The following is a 17,928-nucleotide window of genomic DNA, read 5'->3' on the forward strand; positions in this document are numbered from 1 at the left end:
GGGTTTTTTTTAAACCTAGCCATGATAGGCTACGTAAATCTTTACGTAGCCTATCACGTCTTTTTTTTTTAACCTGGAAATGGCGGCGGTGGCAGCCGGTCGGAAGACCAGCCGCTGCCAGAGCCGCCACCGGAGCCACTGCCGCCAGGAAGATCTGCCCCAGGTAAGTCTCGTCCCGGGGGGGGCGGGGGGGCAGACCGTTCCACCACCGATTTCAGGGGGCCGAATGCGCTGGCATTCGGCCTCCCCGAGATCTGTGGTGGAATTCTCTGACATCCCTAGACCTCAGATGATGGAAATGTGGGTTAGTGCGGAGCAATGATCTTACCGGACCAGGAAATGCAGGAAAAGGAAACTAGAGAGAGAGGAAGAAAGGAGAAAATGTGTGATACACGTCATGGGGGCACCAGCAGTCATTTTGCTAGGCCACCTTATGAATTGCCTTCAGAACAAGTTCCTTTGTGAGGGAGTGGCATATACTGTACATTAACATCTAATCTAAGCTTAAAATAGCTACAAGACTTCAGTTCATTCAAAAACGTGATATATTGTTTGGCTCCTTTGAAATACATGTGACTCAAAGTGCACTGTTTTCCATAAGATGTTATGACACAGAGCACATTTTAAATCAGGGCTTAATTTGAGCCAAAGCTCAACCTCGGTGCCAAAATTCAGCTTGGGACACATTTGAATTAATAATGAACATGAGCATACGTCTTAGTGACTGTCAGACACACACACACATGCATCAAACACACACACATGAATCAAACACACACACACACATGCATGCATGCATGCTCTTTCCCCCTATGTCAGTGAGCAGGGATGGGGAGGTTTAAACCTCCCTGTGTGCTGAGATCCCTGTGCATCTCCCACCTGCTGATCAGTTGGGCAGGGGAGAAGATGTGTGATTTAAATGGAGAGGATGCTCCTGGGGATGACTCTCCCTGTGCCTTATTTTCCCCATTTAAATCATGTTCCTGACAGCCCACCACACAGCTGTCTGGTGGACTGTTGGAGGCTCTCTTTGCACAACTGTGATGGCTCTCTTTGCACAACCTCTTGACCTGCACAAACCTGACCCTGGCTGCTGTTATTTTCCTTACGGAGTAAGGATGAGGAGGGAAGGTCCCAAGTCATGATCCCAACGAAAATTGCCCCTCCTGTTGCTACTGGTGTCAATATTGGCTCCCCCCCCCCCCGCAAAGCTAATAGCAGTGCGGGGGTTATACTAGTACATTCCTGATGTGCATTCTAATGGTGCATTTAGCATCACGTGTGGTATGGCCCTGCTTTAACAGTTGCTCCCTCCCCCCAGGGAACTCTGGGAACTTTAATTGTTTGGAATGGCACGGCTGGAGACCACTAAGAGATTTGTGTGTGTGTGTGTGTGTGGCAACCACACAGAACTACATTTCCCAGGATTCCATGGGAAGACGAGACAAGGCTACACTGCAAACTTATGTTGGATTATAGCAGTTGAACTAAAACTGATGTATGTCTGTAGTGTATATATGGCCCTCTTTGCTATGCTACAATCTAGAAAAAAAATGATAAAACGACATTGATAGGTTATCTTACCGGAAATGGGCCACCAGCAGCAGGATTAGCCTAAAGAGAAAGGACACCAATCAGTCAATCATATATGGTGCAATTGCATAGGATCATCTTGTTTAAGTCAGTCTGGAGCTTGGTTTAAAGACTGGTTTTCTATATCAGGGAATTGCCATGCTATGGAGGTGGGCATGGGGGGAGTACAGAGAGCCTTAGCTAAGGGATGTCGTGATGTAAAGTTGGATTCAGACTTAGACATATTTAATTTAGACCCATTGCAACGAATGAGACCATTTAGTTGTGAGCAATTGACATCCCTTTGATTTCAAGAGGTCTACTCTAAGTAGGACTGAGCCTGGATCCAACCCATAGAAACCAAGTTGAATTTTAAATTTACCAGGCCTGTCTAAGGCCTAAAGTGGACATTACACTAATTGTGTGGCCCTGTAGCTGGGTGTGTTTTGTTTTTTACTCTGGTATAAAGTGGACTCAATTCAGATTGGGACCATGGCACTCCAGGAGGGAAGGGTTAATCTTCTCCCCGCTATTTTTTTCCTGAACACCCCCCACCCCCGGGTGAGAATTAAAGTAAAAGCTCCACTGGAGTCAATGAAGCCTTAGTTACACGCTATGCAAGTCGTGTAATGTGCAGTTTGGCTCTGATTGAAGGACAAGCAGTGTGCTAACCAACCTGTTCCCTTCTTCCCCTGCTGTCTATTTCCTGCCTAGGCTTCCTAGCAGATGTGCGCAGCATAAATACAAACCCTACTAAGGACAAGCCAAGTGGAAAAACCTGCCCTAAACACCCATCTGCTCCTTTCTCCAGCCATTCCTGGCTTTTGAGTGTCTAATCAGCCTTTTCTGTGGACATCAAGCATAGTCAATTCCTGTACTGTCCAGGTCAAATATACAGATGGGAACCCCAGTTTGACTCATACTGTAGCCTTGTTCAGGTGTCTGAACATGTGAACGCTTAAAGTGAGTAGAGAGTTGGGGCCGTACATGCTGGCCTGGCCCTGCCTTCTGTCTCTGGGCGGCCAGCCCCACGCACTCAGTTTAGGCCTTGCTGTGTTGAAACGATCCTTATCAGGGTTCCCAGTCACGTGGAGAGTTCTACTTGTGTTCAAGCAAATGTGAGTAGAGTTTCTATTGAGATCTTGCACAACAAGGTCTGAACTGAGATGGGCAGGCGAGGCCTCAAGAGCCTCCTCACCTCTCCACCATGCTCACCTCTCCACCATGGAAATGTATGAACTGGGGCATAATGAGAGGGTTGAGAGAGTTCTACCCTTATTTACAAATACATAAAATGGAATGTGCCACTTTCACCTCTTCCTCAGAACCCTCTACAGATCATGTTTGAATCCTTGCTTTTCTTCCTCTGCCAGAATTCTCACGTACATAATTTTAAAAATTACCTGAGCTGGATCATAAGGAAATGGGATAGGGATCAGCTGTAAAGGAAACAAGACTATGAAACAGTGGTACTAATGCATTCATCTTCATGGCCAATCACATTTATTTATTTATTTATTTATTTAATAGTGTTTTACCCCTCTTTTCCCCTCCAAAAAAGGAATAGTTCAAAATGGCTCACAACATAAAAAAAGCATAAAAACAACAATTGTCAAAACATGTTAACAACAAACTAAAAGTAGCAGCAAAATTAAATATCATAAAAATAAATACAATAAAGTGGTCGTTAGCCACGCTCCTGGCAGTCGATGCGCACCGTATGGAAGACAGGGATGGCAAATGAATGGCAGCTGTCAAGTGATATGCCTTACAGTTATTGCAAGCCGCATTTCTTTTGCTGAGGCACGCCATCAACAAAATGTTCAGCCATATGAAAAAATATATATTTCTGTTTACAGTAGAGAAAGAGTTTGAGGCAGAAAAGCAAACTTCTTTTTGTGAACTCGGCATGCGTTGCTTGATGCTATAGTGACATCTACTGGTAGCAATGCTGTAATAGTTTTAGCAAGATTACAGTGTGATCCTCAGGCTTTGCTCATTAGCTGAGGGATCAATAACATGGCTTCTCTCTAAGAATGGGGGAGAAGCGTGTTCAGCCTAATTTCACACATTTGAATTTGGAGAACCAGGGATGCTCAAGCTCACTGAAATTCTCCAAATTTTCCTCTGAAGGTCAGTTTGTCTTGCTCCCATTCTTGTCTGTAACCTATTTTTTGGTTCCTTCAAATAGAAAATGTGTACAGTTTTCAAAAAGTTGCACATTTTAAAAGTTGCACTTTTTTTAAAAAAAATGCAGACTTAGACTTGTGCATTTTTTTTAGAGTTGTGCATTTTTAGAGTTGCACATTTTTAAAAGCACACTTTTTAAGTTGTGCATTTTTCAAAAGTTGTGCCTTTTTATAGGTGCACATTTTGCAAATGTGCTTGCAGGAATTTGAGAACATTTCTGGAGAATTTCCACTCCTGTTCGCATTTGTGTTCAGTGTTGCGAATGGGGCATTTTTGAGTGATTTGCGAACTGAAACAAAATTCTCATGCATCCTAACTTTTGAACCACTATGCTAACCGAGACTTGGTTATCCTTCAAAATTTGCACTTCTCTGACTTTTGCGGTGGAGTTCTCCAGTCAAAAAATGTGCACAAAAATGTGTTTATCAGGGAAAATAAGGATTGCACCCTTGTGGCTCAGAAGTCCCAGAACTCAGAGGCTTCCAAGTTACCTATGCCTTGCCACGCTCAAGCCAGCAGGGTGGGAGGAGCGGTGAAGGTGATCTTCGCCTCCCCAACCTCCGTCTTTCCTGATTTTCCCTAGACTGACTTTTCACCCCATCTAGCAAGGGTGCTTTGGAAGGGGAGGAAAGGAGGCTGGAGGAAGCTCAGGATAACTTGTATCCTGGTCTCTTTGGTTTCCTCCCCTCCCCGCCCACCAGAACACCTCCTGTCCTCCTCCTCTGAAGTCACTTTTCTGACCTCGGAGAGGCATCTGGCACAGTTCTCTATGCCAGCTGTGAGGGGGAGGGGACTAGCGTCGGATCTGGGAACGCTGTCTCCAACCTCAGAGGGGTTTTCAGAGCCATCCTATGGTCCCTGGGACGTCCACCCAGGAACCAGAGGATTGCTCTCTACCATTAAAAAATGCATTATATTAGGAAAAAAGCTTGCAAAAACTGTGAATATTAGGCAAAAAAGGATACCAAAATGCATGTATTAGGAGAAATGCTTATGAATTTACATGCAAACTTTTTAAAAACACAGACACGCACACACAATAATTCTCAACGTTTGGGAAGAACTGAACTTAAGATGAAAAATTTTCAAGGTTCAATATGGACTAAACTTAAGACTGGAAAACTGAGAAACGGAGAGAAATGGAAATTGTCAGTTTCATCCATCCCTACTCCACTACTTCCTATGTGAACTGTAAGTTTCACAACAGGGCCTTCCGAAGTGTAATTCTGTGAGCTTCAGATGTCAGTCCGAAATGCAAAAATGAGGTTGTGTAAGTGATGCTGACATATATAGAGCTGGCAGGGGCAGGCAGAAGGTAGATAGGGATCTACTGGTGGAACTGTGGGTGATTAGGAAGGGTGTCTGACTTCCCAAACAGAAGTATCTTTTCCCCCTCCTAAATCTGGCTGGTGAAATCCAAACAGCATGGGGGCAAACAAATAGATTTGTCTGTAACAACATTTGTGTTACGAGCTCCGGTTCTGGTCCTGAAAAGAAATTTGGGGGCTGAGCATGTGCTCAAGAACACCTTGTTTCCAGTTTTATGTTCACCTTCCTGAGCTGCTATTTTGCACCTTGGGGTCCACGGCAAATCTACTCCAACTGTCTGTCAAGGCAGGAAATCAATTATTACAGCATGCCTGACAGGAGGCCATCAAGCTTCTGCTTAAAAACCTCCAACGGACTGAGATGTTACTTGCATATCCTCTTTTGGTGCTTCCAGGTAATATCCAAAGACACTCAGATAGTGACTTTAAAATGGCCTCTGGATGATGTATATCAGGGGTGTCAAACCTGTTTCAGCCTGAGCCCTAAATTCAATTTAGGAGAAGCTTTTGGGTGGGTGGTGATGGGCAGGGCCAAAGGCAAAATACCCAAAAGACCAGCAAACTTTGGCTGAAAGCTCTCACTGCCAGTACCTGAGGCTTAGGAGAGGCGTTTCAGGCTTTTAGAATGGGGGCAGGGGGAACACGTACAAAAGCCAAGAACCCACCAAATGATCAGCAGTCAGGGGAAAAGAGGGTGGGGGCAGGAGAAGTGGCTGGGGCCTATTTGGGAAGCCCTGGATAGCTGGGTTGAGACCCTGAGTGGGCCAAATTTAGCCTGCAAGCCTGAGGGTCAACACCCCAGATACCAAAAAAAAAAATTATTTGTAGGCCCAAAGCATTTCTTGTTCAAGGGGGTGAGCAATCCATGCATGTAGTTACATATCCTCCTGTTTTAGTAAGTGGGGCTTGTATAATTGAGAGCCAGTGTGGTATAGTGGCGAGAGTGTTGGACTAGGAGCTGGGAGATCCAGGTTCTAGTCCTCACTCGGCCATGGAAGCTCACTGGGTGACTTTGGGCCAGTCACAGACTCTCAGCCCAGCCCACCTCACAGGGTTGTTGTTGTGAGGATAAAATGGAGAGGAGGAGGATAATGTAAGCCGCCTTGGGTTCCTTGCAAGAGGAAAAAAGGTGGGGTATAAATGCAATAAATAAATAAATACATAAATAAATAAATATAATTGAGGGATATAGTCAGTGCCTGCCATAGATGTGGCCCTTTAATGTACTCCTCTCTCTTAATGTCATGCTGGGTTTACCTGTGGTGGCATCGGAGGGTAATTTGGCAGTGGTGGTTGCTGAGGGGGGATTGGCTGTGGTGGCTGTGGAGGTGGCGGCATAGGAATCATGATGGGAGGACCACGGCGCTGTGGGAGAAGAAAGGAACGTCAGTCACGTGCTTCCAAATGAACTGGGATTCTAAACAATTTGAGACTTGCACTAAACTGGAGAAATGTAGGGTGAAGACAGACTTTATTTATTTATTTTATTTCTATACCACCTTTCTGAAGCCAGCAAAGGTGCATTACAAAAAGTTCAGAGAATAAGCAAATAAAAAAAAAAACATAGTAAAACATTAAAAACAACCTTAAAATGCCACAACAGCCATTTAAAACACCAAGGTTAAAAGAAATGTAAATCCCCTTTCTGCAACAAAAATGGGATGGCACCACTAACAGGAAAAAAGGGACAAGGAACTCCAGATGCCAAAAGAAGATTTATTTGCAGGCCCAATGCATTTTGGAATTTTTCCCCTCATTGTTGAAATGCGTTTTCAGCAATGATCCATCAATGCAAGGTGACTCCAGGGACTCTTAACCCCCTTTGTGTATACAGCTAGAGTGGGGACCAGTCACAACTTCAAAGGGGGTGTGTTCCAGAGTTTGGGAGCAACACAGGAGAAAGCCCTTTTTTAACATACCTGACAAGCAGGCCTCTGCAAACAAGGGTATCTTCAAAAGGCCTCTCCCACCCACCTTAATAACCGAGCGGGTTCAGACCGAGATACGCAGTTCCTCAGATAGCTTAATACTCTTAAGAGTGATGGAAGCAGTTTGAACATGCCCTGGATACATTCAGCATAGATTACTGAAATCTTGTCTATGTAGGGCTTCCCTTAAATGTAAACAGAATACAGCTGCCAGGATATTCGTGGGAGCCAGGCATTTGGCTCATGTGATAGCAATTCTCTACTGGTTGCATTGGTTGCCTGTTTGTTTCTGGGCTCAATTTAAAGTACTGTTTTAGACCTTTAAAGCTCTGAACAGTTTGGTATCTGGTTACTTGAAGGACTGCCTTCACTCACATCAACCTGCCTGGGCCCTGAGATCAGCTTTGGAGACTTTGCTCTTTGGCCTACATTTAACAGCCATCAGATTGGCAGCTTCAAGAGACAGGGCCTTTTCAGTGGTAGACCCCCATCTTTGGAATTCCCTCTCCCAAGAGTTGAATACAGCCTCTCTTTTGGATGATTTTGAAGCAGATTTTTAAAATGTATATGTTCCACTTGATGTTTCATGGTTTCATGCTGGCTTTCACATTTTAATTAAATGCGTGTCCTTCAAATTGCACGCTAAAGCTCTCACACACAGAAGATTACCGTACTGAGGTGGCTTACCTCTTCACTGGAGCTTGCCGACCGCTGTCAAAATAGATGAAATAGTGTTAGAGCTCAAGTGTTTGTTAAACACTTTTTTATCCTCATACTAAGAGAGAAGACATTAGGAGGTTCTGCAAAAGAACACTCTGGATCCCAAGACAACATTTTACACATCCAAGTCCCCATTTCCCAGGTTCCTGTCACTTCCTCTGGGAATTCTGCTCCCTCACCTCACCTCATGATGCAGTTGGGGAACATCGTGTGCAATGTGGGGAAGGGACAATGGCGAAACCTGGTCTCATACATGTGTCGCTGCAATAGGGCCAATGGGAATTAGGGTGGCCATGTGTGTTATTTTACACAGGGCAGTCCTCTATTTAAAGGGCTGCCAGGAGGTGTCCTCTGTTTGAAGAGGTCTCCGGTCCAAGTCTGGTTTAAAATGAAAGAACCATTAGAAGGGAGAGTCAGGAGCCCTGATGCCATCCACAGCTAGCATCTGGACAGCAGACTGGGCAGGCACAGAGGTCACCTGGCCGCAGTCTTCTATGCTGTGGTGTGATGTAATGTATTTCTACTTAAATTATAATAATTATTCCTAAATTTAAATCAGGATATGCAATTTTGATGGAAATCTGTACCCCTTCTTCTGGCAATGTGTAAGTGGTCAACATAACGGGCATTGACTGGGAAGCCCTTTGAACCATCCCTATGGACCTTCTGGTTGTTGGCTTTGCAGAGAGATGCACTGGTGCAGCATTTGGGAGTGTGGTTGTCTTGGGCTTGGGGCTAACTGAGGTGAAGTTGGGGAGGCAAGGCAAAGGCAGTCAAAAAGGTGAAGGAAGTGATGATGACATACTTGAGGCCATGGTCTGCTTGGGCCTTCTTTGTGACTTGAGTTGTGTCTTTGGGCATTGTGGCTTTCAAATAAAGGTAATAAGTCAAGAGCCAAAAGATGGGAAGGATAGATTATGGTTTAGAAGGTTTTGGTTAGATTGGTATTTCCCTTCCCTGCTTGCAGAGAGAGTGAGACTTAGGAGAATTACTACTACTGGTACTATACTACTAATGGATGATGATGATAATGATGATGATGATGGATAAATGTTAGTATGAGAGGAAAGAAGAAGAGTGAGAAAGCTAAAATCATATGTGCACTTTCTAGAGGGTTGTCCAAAGACATTTTATTGCCTGAGGTGAAGGGCAAGACATCGCCTGCTTGCCATTCCACCTAAGAAGTTGACTGAATTGGCAGTTGAATCTCACTTCAACACGGACGATGGGGCAGCATTCTCCACTTCCCCTGAGGGCAGCAGGCTAGCTGAAGGGGGTGGAGAAGGCCTCCCTAAACTGGAGGACAGAACACACAGCTCTGCCCTCCCAACAAAAGTGAAAGGACAGGGGGTTGCAGCTGCTGCTTCCCCCATCCACATCATCTGCTGTCTGAGATGACCGCTGTCAGAACTATGAACCCCCACCCCCCACTGTGCAATCACTAGGCAGAGACCTAGTCTTCAAGTCAACGGTCCTTTAATATGCTAACACGTAGTCTTTCAGACAATACAGACTCAGCATTCGCCCCAAATGGCCCCAGGCCTAGTTAGCTAATCTTGAGTTCTCTAACAGAGACAGACTTCAGTGGAGTAAGAGAGAGTTGCTGCTAAACTAACATTAGGCAACCTACATAGTACTCGAAGGGCTTCCTCCGTCCCTCTCTCAGGGAGGGTCCTCCCTCTGTTGACTCCGATGAATGGCTAATCTGGCAGAGCATCTCAGTTCCCTCATATACTCCACCCTCATGGAGAGACAGCGGGCTCTTGCGTCTGCCAAGTCTTGCCTCTCCCTCTCTGTGAGTTGTTGCTTTCCCACAGAAGAGAAAAGCAGTATCTCTGCCTGGCCCAACAGATTATGATGCCCTTGGGAAGATTCTTCCCAGAATCCTGGAGTCTCTTGGGGAATTTCCTCCTCTGTCTGCTCTCTGACCTAGCTCTTCTTCTCCTAATGCTGCCTTTGAATCTAATTCAGAATCTTCAGAGTCCACAGGGAGCCTGGGCCCAATCCTGACCACTGCTTCACGCTGCCTAATGGTAGGGCTGGCCCTGACTTTCTTTTTTATTTACAGTGCCAAACAAACACATTGAATTTAAATCTAATTGTTGACAGAGGGTAATGCATTTAGACAGCAATCCTATACCCCCTAGACAGTGTCTGGGGGAAATAGAATATTTTGGTTTTCTGGCTCTGATCCTGGAGGCAGGGCTCTGAGCGCCGAGCCAGGAAACTGCGCTCTTTGCCCCTTCTCCCACCCCCTTGCAGCCAGCCATGCTGGCTGCCGCTATGAGTTCACAAACATGAGTTCATAGGGGGTGAAAGGGAGTCATTCCTGGGAGAGGGGAAGAGACTGGGGACGTGCAAAATCGCCCATCTAGCTAAAATGCAGAGCAAGTTTAGAGGCTTACGAGCACTCAGACTGCAACCCACAGGATTGTGCCCTTAATGTTTTTCCCCCGTTACTTTACAGACACAAATATAGGTCGAATGCACTGGCTGCTTGGAGGTTTCCTTATGGTTATTCCTAATAAGAAGAAATTATATTTTATCTCTTTCCCATAATCTGAGGAAAGGCTTTGACAAATATTGCTTCATACTTTCCTGATTTGTATATACAATGAAATAATGCCATATTGTATAAAAATCCGATGTTTTGACTTTACCTGTGGCTAATTTCAGTTGGTATAAAAATTTTTCTGCCACGGCTATTTGCTACAGCTCCATGCACCATGACCTTAATGTTAGAGGTTCTGCAGTTTCCACCTTTTAGCTATTACCCTATCCTGACTTTCTGATAGAATTCACGTGCTGGAGGAGTGAGATGCTGGGGAATTATCTGGCCCTTTGGGAGTTGATTCACTTGCTGTTCAGAAGAATGGATGTGAGCAAATGAAGTTACACATAATGTAAGAATGGTTTCATTTGGAGATTTGGACTGAGGGCAGCTATGCAGGAATCAAAGCATTGTGCCCCTGAGATACAAGTGAGGAGAGCAGAGGCTCTTTTAATATGTTATTCTTGGAAAGAAGGAAGGAAGGAAGGAAGGAAGGACGAATTTGGGACTTGATTATAAAATCAAGAAACTGACTTTCTCATTTCCTGAATGCTGGATTTGGCCATTCACATCTCTGGAATTGTGAACTCCATTCAAGCAAGATAACAAACCTACTATTGTATCATGTACACATGTCAATAAGGGCCAGCCAATCACAGTTTCTGTGCACTCATGCACCAGGCAGAATCCACATGTACTGGTATACTTGCATCTTTCTACGCAGAAGTGATAGTCAGTGCAGGAAAGCCATCGCATTATTAAGTAACCCAGATTGCTCTGGCTACCTCTTTTGCATCCTCCACTGTCCTAATTTAAAAAAAAGTTGCTATGTTGATTCACTGAGCAGGAGCAATTATATTATCAAGATATTCTAACGATAAGGCATGCGGTAGTTGGCCTGACAGATTTCTCCTTCTCCCTGTTCGATACTACTTACACGGACTGGGATAGCAACTGCTATGCTCAGTAGGCAGGGAAGAATCAGCAGCTTCATTTTGGTAGAGGAATCTGGAACAACACAGTTGAGAAACATCATTTTTCCAGGTTGCTAAGCTGGGATGGTTGGCACAATTAAGCCTTATATAGAACTAATCCCCCACATGTTTCAAGAATGCATGGGTGGGATGGGATGGGGGAACCAGGGGCCACACGTGCAATTCTCACACCCCAGACCTCCAGAGAGGGAACCTGCACACGTTTGCCTGAATATGCATAAGCTCCTCTGTGAAATTGGAATCCCTTCAGATTTTCCACCTAATGCACAGAGGTCTGGGGATGAAGCCAGAATGGTCTGGGATGCTGGAGGTAGGGTCAGTGCAATCAACCCTGATCCCGTCTCCATGCATTCTTGGAACTTGTGAAGGGTGACATCTATATAGGGCTTTCTCTGAATGCAAATTCCACTGATGTTCATTGGAGTTATTTCTACCAATGAAATATACTTTAGGACTGATGTGTTAAGGCATTTTGGAGGAAGTGGCTGTCGCTATTACTTGTTGACCACGGGACATGTACTTTCAGTCAGCACTCATTTCGAGTTAGCTGAGATTGGGGAGCTGCACAAATTCCTCTCTGAAAATCTAATGCAGGCCTAGTGGATTCGCTTCCTGGTAGGAGTGCCCATTTACTTCTACTTATGCACTTTGTGTATAGTTGTAAATAAAGCAAGTTTAGAAAGATGTGTTCACTTGGATCCAGGATCTGCCTCCCATGGGCAGAAGGGCTCTGCTCATGGAAGGAGCCTCTGCTCTGCCTGATTTGAGGGAATCCCCCATCCACAGTTCACCCCATTCAGCAGATTTCCCCAACCCTCTGCATAGCATTTCCAGGGGCTGGATGGGCTGCCGTGGGGAGGCTGTTCATTTAAGAACAGCAAACAACTGAATAGAAAAATGAAGTAAACACTAGAAAAGAATGGTCTGTGGGTGGGGCCTTTAGCTCCAACCCAAGGTAGCGAGGACTTAAATTTAACCCTAGCATTTCCCATTACTACAAAACTGAGACCAGTAGCTTTGTCCCCTGTGTTTCTCATCACTCAGCGAAGTTTGGAGTGCGTGAACTATATAAATGCTAAGCATTAGAATTCTTAATTTTTTAAAAAGTTCTATGAAATACCAAAACGTGAAATCAGCATTTGTAAAATTAAAACTTTCAGATTCACATTTGGAAAATTCACCATCATTTGGGTCTGCATGTAATGTTCATTTCAAATCTAGAGTTTTTCATATCTTGGACACTTCAAAGCCTGAATCTATTTTCTCTTCCTATGCATGATAGTAATATCTGCTGCACTTCCTGTAGCTAGCTGACTTCCACTGAAATACGTTCTTAATGGCAGCTCTGTGAAACTGCTAGATGCTGGCTACGTTCATTATGTAAACTGTAATAAAATCAGTCATTTCAAAAGTGATTACCTTCTGGGTTCTATGTGTCAGGAGCGCCCTGGCGGCCTCTTTCAGTAGACTCCAATAGCCAACTCAAGCCACAGACGAAAGGATTCTTTTCAAAGCTTTAATCCCCCAGCTTAATGACTCTTTCAGTTGCTATTCACCAGCGACTAAGCAAGGAACAGCAGAGTGGCCTATGCGCTGAGTAGGCAGTTGATCCCCGTTTGAGAGTCACTTGAAGACCCAGAACTTATGGGCTAGGGAGAGATTCTCCCTCTTTCCCTTAGGTCCACGGGAGGCGGCCGTTGCTTGTGCGCCAAACGGGCGCTATGCCTCCTTTCCACGCCCTCCATCGCTCGTTGCTCTCTGCGTCTGCGTCGAGCATCTAGCAAGCCTCGTTCCTGCACTTTCTCACTGCTAGGATCACTATCTCAGGAATGCCAGCAGGAGGAATCTCTGCCAGCTGCTGTGCCTGTGAGGGATGAGCTGGCTCCTCTCCCACAGATTGCTGTTCCTCCTCAGAATCAGAACTGCTCTGGGGCTCTCTGGGCTCAGTTTCCACCCTGACACTATGCATTCTATTATTCTGTTTGATTTTTAGGACTTCCAATGGAACCAATGACCTAGGGAGGTAGTGGGCTCTCCCATACTGGAGGCATTCAAGACGAGGCTGGACAGCCATCTGTCAGGGATGCTCTGACTTGGATTCCTGCACTGAGCAGGGGGTTGGACTTGATGGCCTTGTAGGGCCCTTCCAACCCTACTATTCTATGACTTCTATGACTTCTATGACTTGGTTGTATTTATGGTTTTTAACTGTTATGGTTAACCACCCAGAGGACATTGTTAATTGGGCAGTATACAAATGATATGAAGAAATAAATATTACTATTCTTTCTAGTTTCTTTAATCTTAATTTTCAAGAACAGTGTAAGGGAGTTGAAGTTTGTACAACTTTGTCAAGAAGAGCCCGGAAAAAGAGATTGGTTGCCAGGGGATCCATATGAGCCCACCTTAGAATGACCAGATGCAAAACAGCTGACCTGCAGAGGAGAATTTTGACAGGTGCAGCTTGTCATGCAGGAATGAGAAAATGTGCACATGCCAGAATCCCCCTTTCTACAGGAGCTTGGTCCAGCTTTATATCTGATTGCACTTTCCCTGACACTTGATAAAGTCTCCATCCAACCCACTCAAAAGAACCTGAAGCATAGTGTAGATATCTGAAACTAAAGGAAGTCTAAGTTTCTGTTAGTTATTCATAAGATGTAACTAACTGTATGTAACTACACTTAGAGTACACTTACAGTATATCCAATTCAAGTTGGCTTGTCAGTTACTCTAAATTGTACTAGAGTCCTCATCTTACCTTTGCCTTGCATCAAGGCTAGCTGAAGAAGAGTAGAGAAAGCTGAAGAAGAATGAAGAAATCAACTTGGCCCAATAAGCTCTCTGCGAGTAACTGGTATTTATATACTATCCTGATGGCCTGGCTTTAATAATAATAATTAAAAAAACAACCCATCCACAGGTCTTCATGAGTAACACTTGGTTAATACCTATTGGATTAAGAGTTTTGTTTTTGTCTGAGTGGTTTACCTACAGAAATCCCTGGATTTACCCTCCATCGTGACAAGAACGTTGCTGTCGAAAGGATTGTATCGAACTGATGATGTCTGCAATTCTCAACATTCCCAGGGTCTAGTCTATGGGTTCATCATGATCTAGCAGTCTTGCTTGCTTCACTGCAGCCAAGAAAATGTGATGCAACTCTTGCTTTCTGATAATGGCACTAACTAGAATTACCACTGAATTCCTGGAACCTGGTTGGAACAAAACAATTTCTGGACTGGACCTTGGACCCACCACTTTCTGGGATGGTTCTGGGCTTGTATGGAAATAAGAGCATATGAAGCAAGGCAGCCTCCAGATGTCCCCAGGTCAAGGTAGGTCTCTCAGTGCAAACCCATGGATTCTTCTGAGCTGATGTGGCAATGAGATGTTATCTTCATTGCCATACAGTACCAGATACTTCGGTGTCAGGAATGAATCCGAGCGTGTGGAGATGTCTGGCAGCTCAGATTCAGAATCAGAAAGGGAGCAGCCAGAACAGAGGGAGACACCCTCCCTAGTGAGCCCAGATACAGAGAGACTTTCTTCGCAAGACCTTGATATATACGTGGCCCAGCCTGAATGGCTCCCCCATTCCTCCACCATGAGAACCCAGGTTTCGGAGGAGGAGGAGGAGGAGAGAGAGGGACGTGACTTGAGCGATGCTCAGGTCTGTCACAGAGTGAAGCGGGAAAAGTTAGGGGCGGGGCTCAGACGCTCCACCAGGTTGGCCACTTGTGGAAGCCAACGTAGGAGGGAGCTGCCCTAAGGGAGGGCGAAGCTAGTCTGGCTGAGAAGTTCATGCCCAGACTGCTGGCAACTTCTCTAACTTCCACTTCGTCTCCTCTATTGATATTTGTAGATGTGTGGATTAGCTGTTTCATTGTCTGAGAGAATGTCTGAGAGTTTCCTAGAATCTGCATTTGTCATTAGAATCATAGAATAGTGGGGTTGGAAGGGGTGTACAAGACCATCGAGTCCAACCCCCTGCTCAGTACAGGAATCCAAGTCAGAGCATCCCTGACAGATGGCTGTCCAGCCTCATCTTGAAAAGCTGGTCATTAACTAAAAAAGTAGTGTTAGCCTGAAGCCTTGTTTCCTGGAGTGTATTGATTGCGAAGGGAGAAGAGGATGAAGGAATGTGACACTCAGCAGGGAAGGGGGAATCTTCCATATTTGTAACAAAGCCTGAAATATCTTCCTCTCAACAGGGGATGGTTTACAGCAGGGCTGTAGAACTTCAGGCCCATGGGACTAATTTAACCCTCCAGGGTTCCCGAGAAGGCCAACTCCTATTCCCTTGGCCCCACCCTCTTTTGCTGATCACTGATCAACTGCCTGGCTTTTGCACGTTTCCCCCCCATTTTAGAAGGTTAAAATGTCTCTCCTAAGGATTACTGATGGTAAGAGCTTTAAGCTAAAATATGTTGGTATTTTTGGTATTATGGCCTTGCCCACCACTGGAGTGGCCCCCGAGAGCTTCTCCACAGTGGGATTTGGCCCTCGGGCTGAAGGTTCAACACCCCCAGTTTACAGGAATATTATTTATTGTATTACTTCATGAGGAATGTTCTGTTATTGTCCCTTTCTAGATTTAAGTGGAAAGAAATATTAGTTACAATATTTGGATTTTATGATGAAATGTGAAATCTAGACTGCCCCCAGCTTTTTGGCATTTCTCAATCTTTACCTGACTTTTTCTTTTAAAGAAAACAACAAAAGAACAAATTCTGTTCTACAGAAAACTGAAAATAAAACACAATGCATGCCTCCAGAATTACTTTAAAATATATGTTTATCTTCCAACACCTTTGTGAAGGGTTTTTTTTTTTAGGTAGTCAACTTGGAAACAGTTGGGGAGGATTTTTTTTGACAGTGTCGTAAAGAAAAGAAACAATCTTGTTTCTAACAGAGCTAAAACTTTTTATGCAACTTGTGTGATGGTACCATCTCATGCATCTACATGTTGAATGGTAGACTGAAGAAATATATTGCATATATTTTGTGCACAGAAAAATACTGGCCTGAAATGTAGGGATGTCAGAGAATTTCGCCACTAATCTCGGGGAGGCCGAATGCCAGCGCATTCGGCCCCCCCAAATTGGTGGCGAAACGGTCTGCCCCCCCGCCCCTCCCCCGGGACGGGACTTACCTTGGGCGAATCCTCCTGGTGGCGGCGGCTCTGGCGGCGGTTCGGCGGCAGTACGGTGGCGGCGGCTCCGGCGGCCGGTCTTCTGACCGGCTGCCGCCGCCGCCATTTCCAGTAAAAAAAAAAAAACGTGATAGGCTACGTAAAGATTTATGTAGCCTATCACGGCTAGATTTTTAAAAAATACTGTGACAGGCTATGTAAATGTTTACGTAGCCTATCACGGCTGAGTAAAAAAAAACCTGCACATATGCAAATGGCGGCACCCATGGGCGCCGCCATTTGCATTCCTTATTTTGGCACGTCTAGTCTATGTAAACATTTACGTAGACTACGGTGAAAATAAGGGGAACGCAAATAGCGTAGCGTCTAAAATTGCAAAACAAAAAATTGCAAAACAAAACAAAACAAAAGTCTAGGGGAACTTTTCACATTTTTTCCCAGGTCTTCCCATACCTACAGTAGAGATGGGAGAATCAATGATATTTGACGTCACTGAAATTCTCCGAAATGTACTTCAAAGTGTGTTTTGGCTTGCTCCTGTTTTTGTTTTTGACCTGTTTTTTTAATCATTCGAACAGGAAAAGTGTGCATTTCAAATGGGAAAAGTGTGCAATTCTGGGAGTATTTTTCAAAAGTGTGCATTCCCCCCCTTGACTAAAATGTGAAAATATGTATTTTTTGAAAACTGCATATTTCAAAGTGTGCATTTTCCAAAAAATACAAATTTTTTGAATGTGATCACAAATTCATGACATTGCAAACATTTCTTTTAAAAAGCGCTCATGTGTTATGTTCATGTTAGGGGTTGTAAATGGGACATGTTCGCATGATTTGTGAACACAAACTAAATTCTCATACATCCCTAATCTACAAGTGTGATCACCATTCCATATGTGGTGCAGGATTTGGTCCCATATTTCTGTGGTTCAAGTCCATCCTTAAGCTAGTGGACCACAGCAATAGGGATATAATACATTCATAAATTATCTCTAGGCATTCAGTTATTAATTTCTTCACAAAATTTGGAAAAGTGGCTGCCTAACACACCTAATCAAAAGGCAATGTGGAGATATTCTGTATTTTCTTCCTTAATGAATTTTCTGTGGCATGAAAAAAAAACCAACCCAGAATAAATGGTGGGAAACACATGGGAGGGTTATGAGTGGAAGACAACATTGTCTGGACCCCTTGTAAAATTTCATGAATGAGGCAGGGCGATGACACAATAAAAACCCCATCTGGAAGAACCCTGAGACTCCAGATTCACCTAGCCAAGGATCCTCTTGGCTTAAGTTGCTACCTTATTTTGAAATTTTACTCTCTGGATACTTGTCATTCAGTAATTTCCCCTGCTTTAAAATACCTGAACAACACAAAAAACCACAGAGAACCATTAGTAATACCACACACCACAGATAATTATCTCTTTAGCTCAGTCTCCCATATCCCTCTGAGTAGAATTGTGGTTGTGCCATTCAAATTCCTCTTA

The 17,928-nt window shown here is 44.4% G+C and overlaps 2 protein-coding genes across 5 annotated transcripts in view; one reads left to right on the forward strand and one right to left on the reverse strand.

Annotated features, from left to right (window-relative positions):
- LOC146343695 (uncharacterized) overlaps positions 1-14,354 on the reverse strand; it is a 22,753-nt gene extending 8,399 nt beyond the window's left edge. Inside the window, exons 1-7 of one of the 3 annotated variants that reach the window (XM_084855581.1) lie at positions 14,280-14,354; positions 11,227-11,297; positions 7,706-7,729; positions 6,348-6,455; positions 2,976-3,011; positions 1,585-1,614; positions 329-355 (exon numbers count right to left, since the gene is read on the reverse strand). In XM_084855581.1, coding sequence (XP_084711707.1) covers positions 329-355; positions 1,585-1,614; positions 2,976-3,011; positions 6,348-6,455; positions 7,706-7,729; positions 11,227-11,297; positions 14,280-14,304 — 321 coding nt within the window. In that variant the 5' untranslated portion in view covers positions 14,305-14,354. Of the gene's footprint in view, positions 1-328; positions 356-1,584; positions 1,615-2,975; positions 3,012-6,347; positions 6,456-7,705; positions 7,730-11,226; positions 11,298-12,703; positions 13,053-14,045 lie in introns of those variants that run through there. The other 2 variants (XM_084855582.1, XM_084855583.1) reach the window with 2 other exon arrangements.
- Positions 14,355-14,540: 186 nt separating this feature from the next.
- The window catches only part of LOC146343696 (uncharacterized), a 52,861-nt gene continuing 49,473 nt past the window's right edge, over positions 14,541-17,928 (forward strand). The window contains exon 1 of one of the 2 annotated variants that reach the window (XM_084855585.1): positions 14,541-14,622. The gene's annotated coding sequence lies outside the window, so the exon portion shown is untranslated. The remainder of the gene's footprint in view (positions 14,623-17,928) is intronic. The other variant, XM_084855584.1, reaches the window with a different exon arrangement.

This window comes from Heloderma suspectum, chromosome 5, assembly GCF_057233095.1.
Source record: "Heloderma suspectum isolate Gila_16-S chromosome 5, 16-S_ref, whole genome shotgun sequence".
NCBI lineage: Eukaryota > Metazoa > Chordata > Lepidosauria > Squamata > Helodermatidae > Heloderma > Heloderma suspectum.